Genomic DNA, 20,451 nt, shown 5'->3' with positions numbered 1-20,451 from the left:
CTTTTAAATGGCAAAAAATGAAACAAATTTAGCAAGGACTAGATTACTACAAGGTATCAATTATAAGAACTTTCAGATATGGATTAACCCTCTGTAACATTCATCAAAATAACATCCACAGATACAACAATGTCAAACACAAATATTTGACATGCTAATAAGATAAGTACATCTTAAACTTAACAAAGACTCAGTTGAACTTGAGTACTTAACCAGATGTAGTATGCAAGAGGCCTACTGATGATGGAAATCATGTACGTTTTTGAAAACAGGCTATTTTCCAGACTTGCTTTATAAGTTACCATACTTAACACATGGATTCAGCTTCCAGCTAAGATATTATAAGGACATTTCCCATTTTTAACAACTTTATTTATCTCAGTATTCCTTGTAGAAGTTATTTAGTGTTCAGAAATTGGGCTGCTTTTCTGGACAAGTTTTTAAAACATCTGGTTCTTAGACAGATTTTTAACTTACTATATTGGGATATCCGAAATGTCAAAAGACTTGACAATGCAAAGAGTAATAAATTACATAGCTATTTGGAAATAACATGTCTAAAAGACCAACAAGATTAATTTTTCTATTAAAACAAGCATATTTGCAAATAATTACCCGATAAGCTTATTCCACTGTGCCACTGTTTAGATCTGTGAGGGTGTCACTTTAAAGCAGTCTGATATCCCAAGAGGAAGGCAGATTTTCCCAAATACTATCCAAACTAATCACACGGTTAATCACTGACCATTACAACAAACAAGTATAGCTTCAATTCAAGAAATGCCCCACCATATATCCAAAAGTATGTGGCAGAGTCTGAGGGTGTCACAAGGCAACTAAACAGAGTCTATCTACCATTCAGTATTTTTGCTAAAAAACAGATTAATCTAAAGATGTTATTTAATAACCAGGATATTAAAATACATTCTTCAAATGTTTTCTTCTTGCTAACTTCTTGTGCATGCTAGTCTTACTATGGCTCTATAAACAGAACTATACCCTTGCTTAAATTTCATCCATGATCCATCTCGTAAAATCAATATAACATGTATTTGAGACACATAAATCATATTCCTTTTGCACAGAAGACTGATAAACATGTGCCTAAAATGAATACAAATTTCTATATCATTTAAAAAACATTATAAAAACCAGTATTTCTAATTTTAAAAAATTTCAAAGATGCTAGTAAAGAATAGTACAAGATGCAAGAAACACCAGGAAACAAAACAACAAATTCTCCAAACAGAATATTCCATACAAAGAACCCAATTCAGAATTGACCAGATAGTCTCCTTTTTTACTTACAATGTACTTCAAATTTAATGTGGAGCTTGTTCAATTTACAAATTTCATATTTCTTAATAAGATCACAAAAAAGTTTGGCTTTAACAAAGATCACAAAATAATCTTTGTGGAAATTACCTATACAAATATCTTTACACTCAATGTTGGGCAAGGTTTTCCTAGTCGTTGATTATGAATAAGCAGGTCTTCGTAAAATATAAGTTGGGTCTAACTACAAAATAATCTCTAATTGAGGTTGAACAAATTCCCTGTTTTAATTCAATTTCTATAAAAATAAACTGTTTTATCTTTAAGTTATTCACATAACGTACCCTATAAACTTTAGAAAAGATTTTATATTTATATTTTTATATTTACCCCATAAACTTTATAAAAGATTGTGTAGAAAGATTTCTAAGATCTTTTACTTTAAATTTCTACTTGCATTCTAACCTTTTCTTTTAGTTCTAACCTTGAGTCTTTTCCTCGTGACAAAATGAAACTAAGTAAGTTAAACTGAACATGGATGTGATTATAAGACAAATTAAAAGTCAGAATATTAAAATACTCATTTCAGATTTTGTCTAAAACATCTTTAAAAAATATATTTCATATTGTGCATATGAGTACTATTAATAAATAATTTCCCTAATAAGGCGTCTTAGTTTGTCCAAAAAATAAGCTTTTAAACAAGGTTTCAACATCAAGAGGCTTATTTGGGAGATAATCCCAGGAAACACTGATAAAGTGATACAGAGAAGAAAGGGAAGAAAATAAAGAATATGTGTTAAAGTTTCCTGCTATGAGCAATGAGAACCAGTCTTTCTGGGAACTCTAGGCAACAGTCATAGCCTGAGACTATCACCAGAAAGATTGAAAAGCTGGAATAATTATCTTCCAACTCCCATCCATCCCTGGCTGAAGGTTCCTCCCGGGGGATTATCTTCTGCTCTGAGTGTAGCTGAAAAAACAATTCAAGGCAGAGTCACAGGTGCTTGCAGGACACTTTATGTGTGGGCTGTAATGGTGAGAGTCAAATATCTGCTACAAAATCTCACCATCAGTTAAGACTCACATACCAAATGACTTAAATTTCATTTTTGTCATTTTCCTATTACACAGAAATAGTACACTGTAATGATGTGATATGCAGCAGAGTAGAATTCCAAAATTCTTTTTCTTAAGGAAAACCTCCCAGAAGAGAAGTGGAATCTACAGTTGTGGGAGTATTTGAACTACACAGACAAAAAGAATCTACTTTTACACAAATCAATCAAACTAGGCATTTCCATGAATAATTTCCATTTTACCTGAACTTATGAAATCCCATTACTTTTTAAATTCAACAGGTTATTGAAACTGCCAACACCAAAAACAAAATGCAGAATGTAGCACAGTATCTGAAATATGCAGAACTGGAAATAAAAACTGATTTATTGTCCTAGCTTTGATACTAAATAGCTATCCAAACTTAAGAAAGTCATGCAATTTGTGAGTCTCCGGTACCCTATCAGTAAAATGAAGGTAAAAGTATCTGGTCAATATATTACATAAATAAGATGGAAAGGGTCCTAGAGGTCATGTTATTCAATTCATATTAATAAAGAAACTCTATCCTAAAAAGGGGCAGTGATTTGTTTCAGCAACTAAGAAGCAACTCATCCACAAAGTTGAAAATGGATTCTAGTCCAGTGCTTCTAGCACTCCACAGTGTCTTTATACTTGAGAGTTGGCTAGAAATGTCACTGGTCACGAGGCTAAAGCACACTTTAATTAATTTTCAAAATTTTTCAACACTATTATGTTATGGTAACTATAGGATATTGCTTAAAAATTATCTAGGAATCATGAGCCAATGATTTCACATTTACCAAATCACTTACATTGCCATTCATTTCATTTCATTTGGCACTGTACAGAGAGACCAGAACACTAAATTCTGCCCTCTTTTAAATCAGTGAGGAGGTAGATTTTCACAACCGAAATCTGAAAATGGAAAAACTTCAATTAAAAGTTGCTTCCAATTAAAAGGTTTACATATTCCTGGCCTTTAGAAAATATTTTACATGAAACTGTCATCTGCTCAACTTGTTTCAACATCCAATTCAATGAAACTGAACAAACACCAATTAAATGCCTATTCACGTACCAGATTCAGAGGAATACATTTTAAAAGGAAAACAATTATCAGAAAAAATTCCATTTATAGAATAGTTAAAAATACCTTTATTTTTTTTTTTAGAAACTTCACAAAACTCAATATCATCTACTGTTTTAGTTTTCATCTTGTTTGAGTACTTTTTAATTAAATGTATGTAACATCACATGATAACTCAGAATATCATGGTCAGAAAAATTAAAATATTCTCCAGAAGCTTACATTGACAGATTTAAGTTCAGAACTCAGGTCCTGCTTATATTTAAGTACATTTGGCTTTCAGTAGCTTTTTAAGAATAATATATTCACTTTGGTTTCATTATTAGGATGACGGGAAAATATGACTGGGTTAAATAGTTACAAACTTTACTTTGCAGTGATGAAATGTGCATCTGAACCTAATTTACAATTTATACTAGGAAACCAATCGCATTATATTATGGCTTTCAAAATCAAAAGAACTGGCTTTTTTTTTTCTCATTATTTTCATAGTGTGATGACCAAAACTCTGAATGTGCAAGCATACCTCTGCATGTCCACTCATGCATGGTAATCTAATATATCCTTGTATAAACTACTCTGGAATCCCCAGAAAACCCTGGAATAAATGACTAATCTGAAACACTGAAGTTCTTCACATAGTACTAATGAACTTGTGGCGACAAGATAGGGGGAAAAAAAAGAAATCAAAGGAGGCAGAAGTCTCAGTGATCATTATTAGCTGAGGGAGCATCTATAAAAACGTGTAGCATGGTCACTGACGATGGCATGCCATACCACTCAGCCATACATGCAGGGCGTGTGCTGGGAGTAACAGAAAAACAACAGGAAAAATTCCTATCTGCCAGCTGCTTCTGGTTTGCCTCCTAATATTTTAACACCAATAGATACAAAAACAGTATGTTTTGTCAGTACCCTTTTCTGTTACTGATATGGCTGTGTTTTAGATTGAAGAAGCACCTCTGTTTAAGAAAAGTAGCCACTTATTCAGAGACAAATTTAAAAATTTCTATTAGGAAACAGTTCTGTTATTAGCAGAACTTTGTTTTCTATCTAAATGCTTTAACTAAAACAAAGAAATTAATTATTCTAAGATTCCACCATTAACAACCAAGTGATAATCATCTTTTCAACTTATAATCTGTTCAGTTAGTAGTAAGTAATCAAAATTAATTTTGATTTGAAAATAATTTAATAGTTTTATACAAGAGGTAAATTCCATTTTATTCGTGCTAATTTTATTAGCTTTCTCAGCTTGATGATCTATAATAGTAATTATTAAAGTCATATGCATATAATTATCTATAAAATATCTTCAGGTGATACTGAAGTCTTAATAGTTCAGGGACTCTTCTTTGAGAATCACTCACCTAGCTTCTGTCTGACCATTTCCAATGATTTTATATGGACAGAGCCAATTTTCATTACTAGAAATCCTCATATAGAACATTATATGTGGAACTAGAAACCATCATTTTTTACTCTTGGTTTTTCTACCTACAAAACAAAATTCTATTCCTCTTATATATGTGTATTTAGAAACATCTAAAGAAAGCTTCCTCTCCTTAAACTTATCTTCTCCAAAGTAAATATCACAAATTTCATCAACTACATCCTACTCCACACAGGCTTTCATCATCCAGCTGTCTCCCTACTGACACTCTAGTTCACAGTGTGGCACTTACAGTTGATACATTTTTTAGTCCAAACAGCAGTGTACATGTGGCTTATAACTGTTATCCACTCCATTACAGTTTACAACTGCCTGCATTAGGTCTTTCAACAACTATATCATAGCCCTTCCCAGATGCCACATTATAGACTAGATACTACTACTTGATGAGGTATGTTTTTTCTCCGGTTGATCCTGAATAAATGAGAAAATAACAATGTAATAATTTTTATCACCTTAAAGTTATTCAAGTTAAATTACTCTCCTTTATTCTGAGTTTAAACATTCCTTAATAGTCAGGGGGAGGGAGGTCATTATTTAAATAAAACGATGCTGATAGAAGATGGTAGTTATTTTTCCAAAAGTCAACATAGCAAAATAAACTCTCACATTTCATAGTTTTTAAAAATATATTGGTCTAGAGTTCCAAAGTACACAGTTAGATCAAAAAGTGCATTCGATCTATCCTTTGCTATCATCTAGGTAGCCAAGTACTTAAAATAATTTAAAGAATTTGCAACAGGTTGAGGATGTACCTCAGTAATAGTACATGTACTTTATCATGCACAAGTCCTGGGTTCAATCTCCAGCACCAAAAATGAAAAATAATGAATTTGTTACAATCGCTACTTCCACTGACCACTCCTTTTGATTAATATGTCAGCAAAGTAAACTCAATGGATTTCAGCAAATAAAGACCTAGTTTTCCTTACTCATTTTCCTTTTGCCTTTATGATCATAACACTCAAATCCAATTAGACTGCATCAAATCAAGACAGGGTTGGAAAAGAAGAAAATTAAAATCAATCACTTGTTGAAGTAAAAATTTTTAGCTATCTTTAAACAAACTACACAATCTAGGACAAGAGACAGCAAATTATGGTCTGCAGGCCAATCCAGTGCATCATTGCTGTGTAAATAAAGTTTCATTAAAATAGTCACATTCCTTTGATTATATATTGTCTATGGCTACTTTTGTACTATAATGGCAAAGGAGAAGAGTTGTAGCTAGAGACCATACAGCCTGTGAAGCCCAAAATACTTACTATCTGGTCCTTCACAGAAAACATCCGCCAACCCCTAATCTAGGGGAAATGAACAATTTGCTTCCAAAGCAAAATTTGAGATCTAGAACAATAACCATTAACTAATTCAGGAAACCAACATTCATATTAGAATATGTAAATATAAACACTAGAACATTGGTTAGTTCTTTATTCTACTCTGTACAAAGATTTACACCACCCAAGACTGAGCACTTACCTGATGACTTAACTAATCTTTAACATACATTTCTTAAGGACCCACTATTGGGACAGTGAAGAATCCATGAATATTCTGCTCTGTGAAATCTATGGTAAAAAAAAGTTGCTACAAAAAACTCAAAAGTACATGATAAAGAAGCAACTGTATAGAACTACTAATAATTTCCTTTACATTTTAAACTTGAATTGTAAAAATTTTTTTAAAGGCACTTAAAATAGGAAAGCTTAAGATCAACATTTTAGGTAATATTAACTGCATTAAATAATGCAAATTAATTTCCCCTTTAGGTTACAGAACAAGATTTTCATTTTCATGTACATAGAGTTGAAGTCAAAAAATAATTCCTCTAATCTAATTCAATCACGTAGCTATTTAACATAAGTCATAGAATCTATTGAAAAATGAAGTAACAACATCAAAGTACTCTGAAACACCTCCATGTTTTACAGATGTGAAAATTCCAATGTAACATGAACCAGTTAAGTTGAGATAGCTAACTAAGGGCAGAGATAGAACTAAAAGCCAACATTCAACTATCAGTTTGGAATTCCCTCTACTTCATAATCAGACAGAAAAGATATGCTCATGTTCCACAAAAGGGTGGAGTGCAGTTGAAATACTCTACTTTTAAAAGTGCAATACTGTTAATGCCAACCAACCTCAGCAATCCTATTGTCTTTTTTTAAAATCAATCAACTATAAAATTACAGAAGAGTAAATGATTAATTAGGAAGAAATTTTTAGTAAAAAATAATAAAATAAAATTGAAGAAACAACCAATTAATTACTTTACAAATTGTCAAAGACATGGAAAATGGTGTTGAAGGGCAGCACAATGGGTATGCAATGCTGCTAATTTGGTACAATCTTTCTGGAAGGTAATTTGGCAATGTTTTAAAAAGTCTAAGAAGTTATTACTATGTAAACTATTTATTCTATTCCCATAACTATATCCTAGAGAACAAGACTAATATAAAACTTCAGTTTTATATATAAGGATGTCCATCCCGCTATAAAATTGTGAAAGATTAGAAAACAACCTAACATCCAAAGAGAGTACTGGTTATAGCATTTCATAGACTACAACAGAATATTAGCCATCCATTTTTTAAAAACCATTTACAAAGACAGGGAGTAGGTGCTCATGATATGATCTTAGGTTATAAAAAACAGGGTACACAACTATATGGTCAGTAAAATCTTAACTTTGTTATTACACACCCATACGAACACAAATACATTCATACATGTAAATAGCATAGATAAAGACTGAAAGGAAATACAGAAAAATATTAACGGTTTTATCTCTGGGTAATGAAACTATAGATAATATTTCTTCTTTTTTACACTTTTCAGTATTTTCCAAATTTTCTACAATACTCATGTGTTTCTATGATATTCAGAAAACATTCTTTTAAAAATTAACTCTGTATTCAATTTGGAAATTTTTATACTGTGTATTAAACAGAATAAAGAATAAATATTTATAGTACTCAGAAGTACATATAATGAGAAATCACTAATGTGCAAGACTATAATTTCTACACATATGTAGGTGCGTAATTCTGAATCTAAAAGGTAGTGGTATTTTATTTCATTCTTGAGTTTAGAGAGTTGATATTTAATAAATGAGAAAAGCAAATCTTTAAAGAAAATTGGTTCAAGGCATCTAAAATTGTGCTATTTTGGCATAACACTGAAGATGTAAGCTCTCGCCAATATAATGTGGACACCCAGTGTTGTGCTAAAATAGGTAAAATATAGAACATGCATGGTGGCTAAATTACTTTTTTTTCAGTGAACAAATTACTTTTTTTCCCTTAAAGTGACTAGAATTAGTCTGTTAAAAGAAAGAAATACAACACCATACCATTATTTTAGTTGGAAGAGCCGCACCAAAAATCATAACAAAAAAATTGTAGAAGTGGAAGTCCAGCAGGGTTTTTTGTTGTTGTTATTGTTAATGATTTCTTAGTAAAAATTCAAGTAAAAGAGTCAAACTGATTAAAGCACTATAAAAGTATTGCAGTGTATGGTCTGCAATGATTTGAAAATCACTAACATCACTCTTCAATGTTTCCTCATTTGCAGACTGTCAAACATGATCCCTGAAGTAAAGGACTACATGTATGCTCTTTCACCAATCTTGAATTTATACTCTATTACAATATAGTTATGACATAAAGGGATGTCACACACAAAAAGACAAATGAATGTAATTTTTAAAGTTAACTTTAAAATTATATAACTCTAATTTCTGTGATTCAAAAAATATCACATAAATATGTAAAATATAAAATACATCCTAATATTACATAAGAGCTGAGGCTTACCATTTTTAACAACAATTCTGAGATGGAATTAATAAAAAACAATTTTCATATATACCACAGAGCAATAAGTTTAAATCAGACTATTTTGAGTTGTGTAGCCCTTTATTAGCAACTAAAATAGAAGGTATCTGTTGTACAACACGGGTAGTAATTGTCTATAACTGGAGATTTATTATATTCTAATACAGATCATTTATAAATGCAATTTCTTTATTAAAAAGCTTCCACCCTTTTTTGTTTGTTTGTTTGTGTACAATTTGCAAAACTATTCTGAAAGCGGAATATATGTGCACAAGTCTGCAAAGAGTGCAAATTTAGAATATGGTAAATGCTTTACAAGTTACTTTCAAAAAACTGTCTGCCACAACTGGGCCTTACATTGTCACCTTTTATAATCAAAATATTTTTGATGCCAGCCTTCCTTCCACTGCCCAAAACTATAAAGCATTTTTTAATGAACTGAAATTAAGAAGGACTACACCTACTAGAAAAGAAGAAAAGAAAGTTCTATTAGTTTGAGGTTTCAGAATCCCCCCAAAACCAGAACCAATATCTTGGTAGAGGCTAGGCTGGGACTCTGGACAGAGTATGAGTATGTGCAGGTGGCATCCCTGAGGATTCAGAGCTTCAGTGGACTGTGAGTGCTCCAGCTGCGTAACTCACTGAACTGTCTTGCCAGTTTCTACACTGGCTTGACTGGGCATAATTCAAAAAGGAAAAGCTCATATTCATTCCATTCTTCTGGAGCTCTGTGATAGCCTAGAAAAAGAAAATCCTGGTTATGACAGACATCATATTAAAAAAATGAACACTGAATATACTGATGGTTTGACTTTTTTCATATTGTGAGTGAAGCCTAGATTTCTTTTCTTGTTTCTTAAATATCTCTCATTGCTTGATATTAAATAGGAAAAAAAATGAGAACTCCTTACTTTATTCTCTCAAAGAAATTATTTAGTTTCTTAATAATTAAACATCGGTCATAATCTACCTTTCTCTGTAATTAATAAAACCACTTTTTTAAAAAGCTGCAATATATTTGTCACTACTTTTTAAACCAAATCTTGGTCACTTCTGTCTTCATATGTGGAGGTTTTCTATGTCTAACTTTGACTAAATTTGAAATGTATACAAATCAAGTTCCAAATCTAAAAGGTATGCTAAAAGTTTTATTTTAAATGTAGACAGGTTCACCTTAATTTTACAATTTTTTTTTTATTTAATTCAGACATTAGGAAATTAGTGTAGTTTATTCTAACTTAAGCTTCAGAAATCAATTTAAGTCCTTGACAGCTTTTCTTTTGGTCAATCCATACTCATTGTGAGAGAACAACTTCCTAAAAACCCACCTTATAGCTTTCGAATCATATTAGAGAACACTGACTTCAAAGTCCTACCCTAGACTATTCTGGACTATATTACCTGCTCCATTTTTTCTCTACCTTTCCAAGCAAATGAGCCCACTCTTAACTTTTTAAGTATACACCTTCTCTCTTCTTTATGATCCCACTGTTTCGAGTTTTAAATTCTGTGCACATAATAAATATTCAATTATTTCAAAGTTACCATAAGTGGTATATTTGTTGTTCAATTTAAGTTTTTATAGGTTTCACGTCTGTGGCAATGGGACAAAATAGGTTAAATTTTTGTTCAGAAAATCTGTAGTATTTTATTTATTAGGGAAAAATCCATGTTAAATATCTTTCTAAAACCCAGCTAATCAAAACTTCTGCCTTCTACAATCCTTTAAATTAAATAAGCTTTACTTTTTTTTTTAAAGAAAAAATACACATGTTCTTGAAAATTAAACATCAGTAATCGTCCACCTTACCTTTCTCAATATAATTAATAAAACTAGTATTTTAAAAAGTCAAAGACATTTACTGCTATTCTTTAAACCTAATCTTGGCTATTTCTGTCTTAATATGTTGGAGTCTGTTCTTTTTGTTTGACTTCGACATAATTTGAAATTTACTCAAAAGAGCAGCAGCTTTCACTTATGTTTTATAAAGTCTAGGACACAAAAATTAATAATCTTTTGTAAAGTCACTTTGGCTAATATTTATAAATAACCTGTTGGAATCAAAAGAGTCAAAAGAAAATGTAAGTCTCTAAACAACTTTCCATATTTAATAGAGAGCAGTTAGTTGTTTGGTATTTAACAAAGTAGTGACCGATATCTCACAGATAAATTTATTCAAAAGAACAGATATCTAAAATTATTTTAAAGGTACCTAAGAAAAAAACTGACTACATGTACATAAAACAAATAATGCTAACACATCAATAATAAGGTATCTGAAACATGACAGGATTTAATATTTTAAGTCAAGGCTTCCTAAAAATACTCACATTTAATAACACCCCAATGGGATGTCTTCCACATATAGTATTATGGTATTTCTTCAAGTAATTACTAAAAGATACAGGATCTAATTGTTCTATAATATTCATACCCTAAAAAGAAGAAGAAGAAAAAGAAAAAGGACAAAATTTATTATTTCCTAATTATAACTTATTATTTAATAATTTATTATTTCCTAATTATTAAAACTTAAGAGCTAAACATGATTTTTTCAATTAAGGAGATACAAAGAAAATATATTAAATTATGCTTATGAAAATATCAAACTCATTCATCAAACATAATCTCATTAGAGTTAACTATTGATAGAAAATTTTTAATTCCAGCTCATTTTCTCTACCTACCAGGTATGTTTCTAAATCCTCACCATTAGTTGTCATTTAGTTCACAATTCTTACACATTCCACATTTTATATTTTTCTTATTTAAAAAAAATTTACAAAAGTAAATTTGCTCAAAATGTTCGTATAAGAATTTAAAATTAAAACTGAGCACAGTAGCACATGTATGGAGTCCCAGCTATGTGGGAGGATGAGGCAGGAGGATCACTTGAACCAAGGAGCCAGAGTCTAGCCTGGGTAATCCTGACTAAAAAAAATTTTTAAAAAAAATCAAAAATTAAATTTGACTTATTTTGGCTTATGGTTGTTGAAAATGTCATGTTCTTCCAATCACTGACATGAAATACCAAAAGTTGACTGTAACTTAACTATTTCTATTTCTATAACATATACAATCAATGTGTATAAAGCATTTTAAATTACCAGCAATCATCTAGGTACCTGATAAAAAGAAAAATACCACAAACTAAGAAAATCATTAACATTTTAGTTTAAAGTTCAAAAGACAGATGAGGGTTTTTAGTAGCACAAGTCTCTTCTGAACCAGTTTTAAAAAGGAAAGTTTTTTGTGTATACTTAAAACTAGGATGCTTTATTTTCAAGATTTTAATTTGGAATTCTTTAGACAACTGTTAAACAACCACCATGACTTGAACACTTGTGTTTATACTAAATTCTATACTCTTCAAATCCATTCAAATAACTAATTTATAATTTATTAATTTACAACAACTTTAATTCCTAAGTCAGGTAGAAAAAAAGCACTGATTCTCACTAATTTGTTCACCTGTTATCTTCTTATTATTTTGTTTTTCAGATTCAACACTTTAAATTTGTATTTTATAAATTAGATTAATCCTCTGGGAGAAAGTAAATGGTGGTTTCACTAGAGACTTAATTAGTATATTCTATAGGATTTTTAAATTTTTATCTCACGTTTTAATAAAACAAGTGCGGTGTAAAAAGCACAGAAGTAAACAGCCATAAAAATGATTCACCTGAAATATCAGTAGATAACATACAAATTTTGTAGAGAGAGCTTCAAGATTTAACTTTATAAATATATTCATAGTCTTCATACAACATTATTAATTTTTCTAAAAATATAACTGACACAGAAGCATAGGCATGTATAATGAATTTTGAGTTGCTTGCACATCAATTAGCCAATCTCAGATCTGTCCACAACCTGTTATTAATGCTAAGTTGGTTTTCCCTTGACAACCATAGGGCTTCCAGGACAACAATGACATCTGGTACAAGCAGAGAGAACTACAAACTAACTTAAAGGTTAAACCTAAGACAAGCAATTAGTATAATTCTGGTAAAAAGAAAATCACATCATGTACTTTCTAAACCAAGAAGTAGTAATATAGAATTGGAATTACAAATCTCTTCCATAAATATGGATAATTAAGATATAACTCTCCAAGAGATAAAAAACTGAGGCATAAAAAGACCCTAGTCCTAGGATCTTTCTTATTGATTACTCTGACTCATTACAGTATACAACAAGAGTCATAACAAAAATTCTTTAAACACTCTCACATAGAGAAAACTAGAATGGAAGAGAACTTTCAGTGCTCCTGAATGAAGTCAAGGACAGCTTACCTTAAATAGAATTCACTCATTAATAAGTTATGTGGCACTGAAATTCCAACATACATTTTAATATTAAAGCCACCAGTCACATTTGAAACAAATTTATTACATTATATAATGATTTGAGTTCAAAAAGAAGAGAACTAATGATTACACTTGTAGTAGACAAAGAATTTCAGGTATCTGAACAAGAAACCCTTATACAGAAAGATTTAGAGTTATAAATGTAGAGAAGACACTACTAAGTAAAAAGTTCAAAATGAAAATAAATTGGTTAAGTCACAACAGGGAAAATTAAAAAATTGAGATAATAGAAATTGAGGAGTTAAATGTATTAAAATTTTGATACCTTAAACTATGGTATATATCTACCAGGGCAAGAATCAATTCCATTACATTCATATGTATGACAAATGTGATGATTTAACAGGTATGCCCTATTATAAAGGGAGGATACAGGAAATTAGGGCTATTCTCATGGGTGAATCTCTCCAACTGAAAAATTTATGAAATACGCCAACAAAAGCAATGATGATAAAATTGTGAAATGGGACACCCACTGACTAATACAGAATACTGACAAATATGTGTGTATACTAATGTGTGATATTAACTATGAAACTACTAATATCAAGATTCCAAGAAGATAAAAATGCTAGTACAAACTGCTTCCCTAACTATGCGGATTTAACATTTCTATTCCTAAAAATATGAAAGGCATGATCAGTAAGTCTAAAGTTCAGGCAACAATTTCCCAGATCCTAACACAGTAAAAACTTGATTGTTCACATAAACTAATATGGAGTAGTGAAATGAGTCATTACCCATTCAGCTCCAGTTAGAAAACAGACATTATAAACACCAACAGCCTATTTACAAAGAGTGTGAAATAGTGTGGAATTTAGCAATTTTACCAAGAAATTTTCTAAATTAAAGTTAACTCCCTAAGGTTGATCATAGGAAAAGTGAATTTAGCATTTTGCTGACTCTCCAAGTAATAGGCAAAAGCTTGTGATGTTAAATCCCAAGTGACAATCCTAAATTGAACAGGCAGTAATAACTGAAAGAACTGCAAATTCAGGACTCTTGATAAAACAAATATCATCCCATTTGCCTATATTTAATAAAACAGCTATTTAAAAATTATTACACAAAAGTGTATCTCTCCCTAAAGAACAGAGTAGCAAATTTTTCAGACAATCAAGAAATAAAAATAAGAATCATAACTTTAAATAATGACAACATAAACATCATTATTATTAAAACTGTAAACTCATATTTTAAACCAGGGCTATACATTTATATTTGAGAATGAGTATACATTTAGGGACAAGGAAATGTTCTAGTTTCTTGAAGAGACATTAAGATAAAATCTTATGGGAAAAAAAAAAAATCACCTGATAACAGTGGTGCTAAGAAGCAACATATTAACAAATGGCTATCTTACAGATATCCTAAAACCCACTAAAGAAGGTATTGGTATAAGCTTAAGAGAAAGAAGCGTCATTTGGCAAATATCAACAATTTTCTCTTTCAAAACAGTATGAAAAGAAGAAAAGTATCTGACTTTCAGAGTAACTAATAAATCTGGAAAGAAAATAAGTTATAATGGATGACTACAATGACACTTTCAGATTCTCCCTGTCAAATCATAATTTGCCAATGTCCTTAATGAAACATTGGGGTACACCAAAGTCATACAGTAAAATTAATATATGACTATATATTTAAAATGTATAAGTATGGATAATATTGCAAGTAATCTAAAATTCAAAAGTTAAGTCCTTATCATCACTATAATTACGAAATTGTAAAATGCTAATTACCAAAAAAATCCTAAGCAAATAAAAGACTTTCAGTATCTACCTCTCTTATACTATGATTACTTATCCTTTCCTAACTACATTTGAAAGATATATTTTGTTTTCATATATATATATCTTTGTTTTTGCCTAATTAATTTCTAAGATATCCAAGTGTTAGTAATGTAAACTTTTCAACAAAGAGTTTTTCTCAGTTTTGAAATTTAGAAATGACTTTTATTTATTTTCTAGCATTTTAATAATTATACTTAGTACAGTTTTTCTGAAAAAAGGGCTATTTAACATACCAACTTTGAACACATAAAAAAATCTAAACTTTTATTTTTAAAAATAATTTGATTTTACTCTATTAAACTTTCAAAATGTATATTTTCACAGATTTGGAATCTCTTATCCAAAATGTTTGTTATCCGCAGTATTTCTAATTTTGTCTTAAGATTTTGGAATACTAATGAGATACACAATACATAATGAGATACCCTGTGAATATAACCCAGGTCTAGACATGAAATTCATTTATATTATATGTACATCTTATACATAGCCTAAAGGCAATTTTATAAAATACTTTTAGTGTGCCTGCCTTTTGACTGTAACCCATCACATGAGATCAATGAGTGAAATTTTCCATTTGTGACATGTTTTTAAAGTTTTGGATTTTGGAACATTTCAGACTTTGGATTTTCGAATCAGAGATGCCCAAATGTTATCAAAATTCAGAACTGCTAACATTTTGGTAATACTTATATGAAGAACTATCCAACTATATTTTCTTTGAAAAACAGATACGGAAACTAAGATACTGATTCTCAAATGAATTAAATTTTTATAACAAAATAACCTCTGGGAAAAGGAATATGAAAAAGTATATTCACCATCTACTTGCACAAATCAATTAAGATAATACATAAGTCTGCCTAATAGTAAATATGCACAGATATTTGTATATACACACATAAGTTATATCTAGAGCTACCTACTCTTATTATTTTGATATATATATTCTACCTGTAAGAATTGACTTATAAATTGAATTAACAGTATGCTAATAAGGATAGAACACACTTTTAAGTCATTCAAAAATTCTACATGTAAATAAAAATATTTCAATAAGCACACCACAAAAAATAAACTCCACAATAAATGTTAAATCAAATATTAAATTCAAGCATATTAATATGAAACTAATACCCAATATTTATTCTGAAGTTATATTCCAGGCTATTTAAATAAAAATTTCCAAGCAAGTTTTTGCTAATTTTAGACATCTAAAGTAAATCAGATGCAGGCTTAGAAGTCAACCTGAGACTTAACTAAAAGATATAAGCTGTAGAACCTTACTGGTTCTACTATATACAATTTATCTCTGAGTTAACAAAAATTTCTAAGCTAAGCAGAAACAGCAACAATTTCCTGAGAAGTTATTAAAAAAAAATGCTAATGGGTAAATGTTACCTTTTTGTTCTGCTTCAAGGTAGGAAACTATCTTGCTGAGCATGTATGTATTGAAGATAAACAGAGCTAGTCCCCTTAAATTACCAGTGGAGATAGAATTAAAAAGAAGTGTTAAATATGGATGCTTATGCAACAGACTAACAAAGACTGTTATTTAAATGTGACCACAATTTCAGAATTCCAAAGGATGATATATATATTCAGTAACTTCAGAGCACCAGGTAAACCAATGTTTTGAGGAAAATATCTCCTTTGTGCTAAAAGAATGGATTCTGATGATTTACAAATTTTTACATTTGCAAAATTAAGTATTGCCCAGTCTGTCAAATTAAAGTACTCCAGTGATTTAAAGGCTGAATAGCAAACAAGGGAAGAGAAGATAAAAAGGAAATTTTGTTTTAACAGATCAGGGTCCATAGTAGGCCAGTTCAAATTCATCTACAGAATAAAAGTGCTGGGACTCTTGCCATATACTATATACAAAGGGGATCTTCAGAGGCTGGTATGGACAACATGTCATAAAAGTTCCAAAGGTGAGTTCAGGGTTGAGACTGGCAACCATAAGCTATCTCATGTCTGTCCTGGCTTTAATTACCATTGGCATGTTGAGACCTCCCAAACTTTACATCTCTAGTCCTGACCCCTTCTCTGAGCTTCAAACTAGTACTCATGACATACCAGCAAAGTCCTATTAACTTTTATTCTAAAAAGATCTTAACTCTATCCATTTCTTTCCATCTCCACCAAATACCATCTCAGATGAAGTTACCCTAAAATGTTGCCAATGACCTATTGTCACTCCTTTCCTCCTATAGAATTCACTCTCCACACAACCAGTGACCTTTAATATCACATAAAATTACATCACTGCACTCCCACTGCAATAAATTTCTTCCTTTTAATTATAAATCCCCACTTTATCTGATCCTTACCTACCTCTTCTTACCACTATTTATACCACTCTTGGTCTTACTCCCTATGTAAAATATGGGAAATGACAAATCCCAAAATTGTGTGGCCCAGGAAGAGGGAATGAGCAAGAAGGCAACACACTGACAACATTGATCCTTTCCCGATACATCCTTTCCCAGTGACAGCACAATCCTGGGAAGGATATATCCATCAAGCCTAGAATGGCAGTCTCTGGGAGGAAGAAAAAGCGTTGATCCTTCCCGAATGAATCCTTTCCTAGTGACAGTACAATGGGACCCTGAGAGAAAGAGATAAGCACTGAATGCTGACCCCAAACCCTCCATTCTTCCCCAAGTAAAAATACTGCCCAGAAAAAACAAATTTCTATTTCTCACAAATCTGCTTCCTGAGTGCCCAAACTGACACGTTCTGTCAATAATTAAGTCACCTCTCTGTGTAACCTATATAAGCACAGACTCCCCCTTTGGCCAGTGGCTCATTTTCCACCAGGAAAGTGGGTCCACCAGATGCAAGATTTCATTGCTAAATAAAGGTTGTGCTGATCTGTGAAGTTTGCACCCGGCTAGGTCATTGTGTGCTAACACCCTATGCTCCTGCAAGACTGGCTTTTTTTTTTTTTCTCCCTCTCTTTTAACACAGCAGCCTCTCTACCATCTTAAGGGCAGTTTGCACAGGTAGGTTCTTCTGTCATTAATCCTCTTGCCTCTGTTGTTCATTTGGTTTGCTCCTTCTTATCATTCAGATCTCACTCTAAAGTTCCTCCTCAGAGAAGGCCTTCTCCAACCACTCAATCTAAAGCAGTCTCAAGTCATTTACTATTTCAAAAAATTCCTTAATATTTTCTGTACAGCATGTATCACCACCTGAAACTATGTTACAATAATCTCCTTTCAACTGAAGTTCTGCTTTCCAGTTTCAATTTTCTGTGGTCAATTGCCGTCTGAAAAACACTAAATTGATAATTCCATAAATAAATAATTCAAGCTTTAAATAACTTTTATTATAGTATATTGTTATAATAGTCCTATTGTGTGTTTGTGTGTGTGTGTGTGTGTGTGTGTGTGTGTGTGTGTGTTGCTAGGAATTGAACCCAGGGCCTTATACATTCTAGGCAAGTACTCTACACTAAGTTACATTCCCAGCCCTACCCCACTTTATTATTATTGTTCTTAATCTCTTTTCCTAATTAAAAAAACTTGAACATTATCACAGATATATACAGATAGAAAAAAGCTTTGTATATACAGAGTTTGATACTATCTCCAGTTTCAGGCATCCACTGGGGATCTTCAAATGTTATCTTCTGTCACGGTGGGGGAGGAGGGGGCGCTGGGGGTACCACTATATATATTTCCATACCTTTCTTTTGTAAAATGCTTATTTCTTCCAATTAGAATAAAAGTTCTATTCTTTGACAGCATAGGCTATGTTTGCTTGTTTTCTGTCCTACTCCTACCAGTGCCTCAGACTATAAAAGCATCCAAAATATAACCAGTGAAATGAAAATCCAAACATCTACTTGATTGATATTTCCACTTGGATGTCATGAAGAAAACAACACAACATATCCTTAATACAATTTATGACCTTCCTGACCATCAAAAATGTTGGTCCTCTCTTCTTGTTGTTCTACTAAATGAAGAGAACCATCCAACCAGCATCATAGCTAAAGATTTCAAAGTCATCCTTGACACATCCTTCAATCTGCCAAGTTCATTCCATCTTTAAGTTCTGTCATGAACTAGTCTCTTAAATATGCAGTGTATCTCCACTTCTGTCCCTGTCTTCCACCATCATTATCCCACACATTATCTAAATTATCAGTTTCTCCTCTGGACTATCTAATTGGTCTGCACATATCTCTTCTGGCTTTCCCCCAACCTATTTGCTACACTGTAGTCACATGATCTATTCAAAATCAATCTGATTTTCTCTCTTCCCCACTTATCCTTCAAATAGGCCATTCTAGAATCTTCAGATTCATTTTTCACCCTCCCCTCCATCCAGACATTGGGGTACAAAATGGACTAAGTCCCTAGTCTCATGAAGCTTATACTCTAGGAAGCAGGCAGCTACCAAAGTAACAAATAATAAGTTACATAAGTAATAAGTAATGAGAAAATTTAAGCTGTATAAGGTATCATAGTAACTGTTCATTTAATGACCATAATGGAAAATTGTGCATATCTTCAGCTGTCCCATAATTAGAAGATAATATCAGATTCCGTGAGATTCTGGGAAGGCTGATACAAGACAGTTCCATACACAAAGAATCATTCTCCATCCATAAAATTCTGGCATGTTTATTTAGGCTAAACACATGCTTCTAATTACCTGCAACTAAATTCCATTTTTATATATCAAAAAGTTTTACAAAATTGAACCACCATATAAAGTCAAGGACAGTACTTTGTTTTATTTACAAAGTTTACTAAGAAACTTACCATTTTGGAAAATCAAGTCACCCAACAATGCCATATAGTTATTTGAATAACCAACATAACACCTGTGTAAATTTGTATTTATTGCTATTGAATTAATGACACAATGCACAATATCTAACTGCTTCATTGTGTCTTCTAATACAGTTTTGTATGAGCATTACCATTTGAAAAATATGTTAATTTATTATAAATTACTTTCCCTTTATTTTACTTTTATATTACAGTTAGGGTACTCATGTTTTTTAAATTGTCTATGTATACTGGAAGATTTTCATTCATTTAAAAAAATATTAAGCACTTTATGTTCTAATCACTATTCTAAGCCCTGCTGATATATGAGTAAGCAAAAAATATCCTGAAAAAAATACAATAAATAAGTACATTGTTTAGTTTCTTAGAAGAAAAACTGAAACTGCACAAGGTGGACAGGGAATGTTGTAAGGGTATTACATAGAATGTAAAATTAAATATGGTGAGCCACAAGGTCCTACTGGGAAGGCTAAGAGCTAAGCAAAGACTTGATATAAGTAAATGAAACAAGAACAAAAAGGGCAAAAGTTGCTAAGCTGAATACATACATGGCATTCTTTAAAAACAGTAAGGAGATCCACGTACCCACAGTAGAGTGAGTGAATGATAAAGGTAAGAGAGAAAATGGGGCTGCAAATCACGTTGGCCCTTACAGGTACTCATTCTAAAGATATTCACTCTTACCCTGACTGAATAGGCCAATATTAGAGGAGGATTTGAAACTGAGGTTTCAAAAGAAATG

General features: G+C 31.5%; 1 protein-coding gene across 3 annotated transcripts in view; it reads right to left on the bottom strand.

The window, feature by feature from the left end:
- Positions 1–3,822: 3,822 nt before the first annotated feature.
- The window catches only part of MEMO1 (mediator of cell motility 1), a 124,864-nt gene continuing 108,235 nt past the window's right edge, over positions 3,823–20,451 (bottom strand). For 2 of the 3 annotated variants that reach the window (XM_079109981.1, XM_079109982.1), the window contains 2 exons: positions 11,069–11,173; positions 3,823–9,475 (listed from right to left, as the gene is read on the bottom strand). In XM_079109981.1, the coding sequence (XP_078966107.1) occupies positions 9,344–9,475; positions 11,069–11,173 (237 nt within the window). In that variant the 3' untranslated portion in view covers positions 3,823–9,343. The remainder of the gene's footprint in view (positions 9,476–11,068; positions 11,174–20,451) is intronic. The other variant, XR_013759032.1, reaches the window with a different exon arrangement.

This window comes from Sciurus vulgaris (genome assembly GCF_902686455.1).
Source record: "Sciurus vulgaris genome assembly, chromosome: 14".
NCBI classification, from domain to species: domain Eukaryota; kingdom Metazoa; phylum Chordata; class Mammalia; order Rodentia; family Sciuridae; genus Sciurus; species Sciurus vulgaris.
The sequence above is the reverse complement of the archived record's forward strand: the minus strand, read 5'-3'. Positions and strand labels throughout refer to the sequence as shown.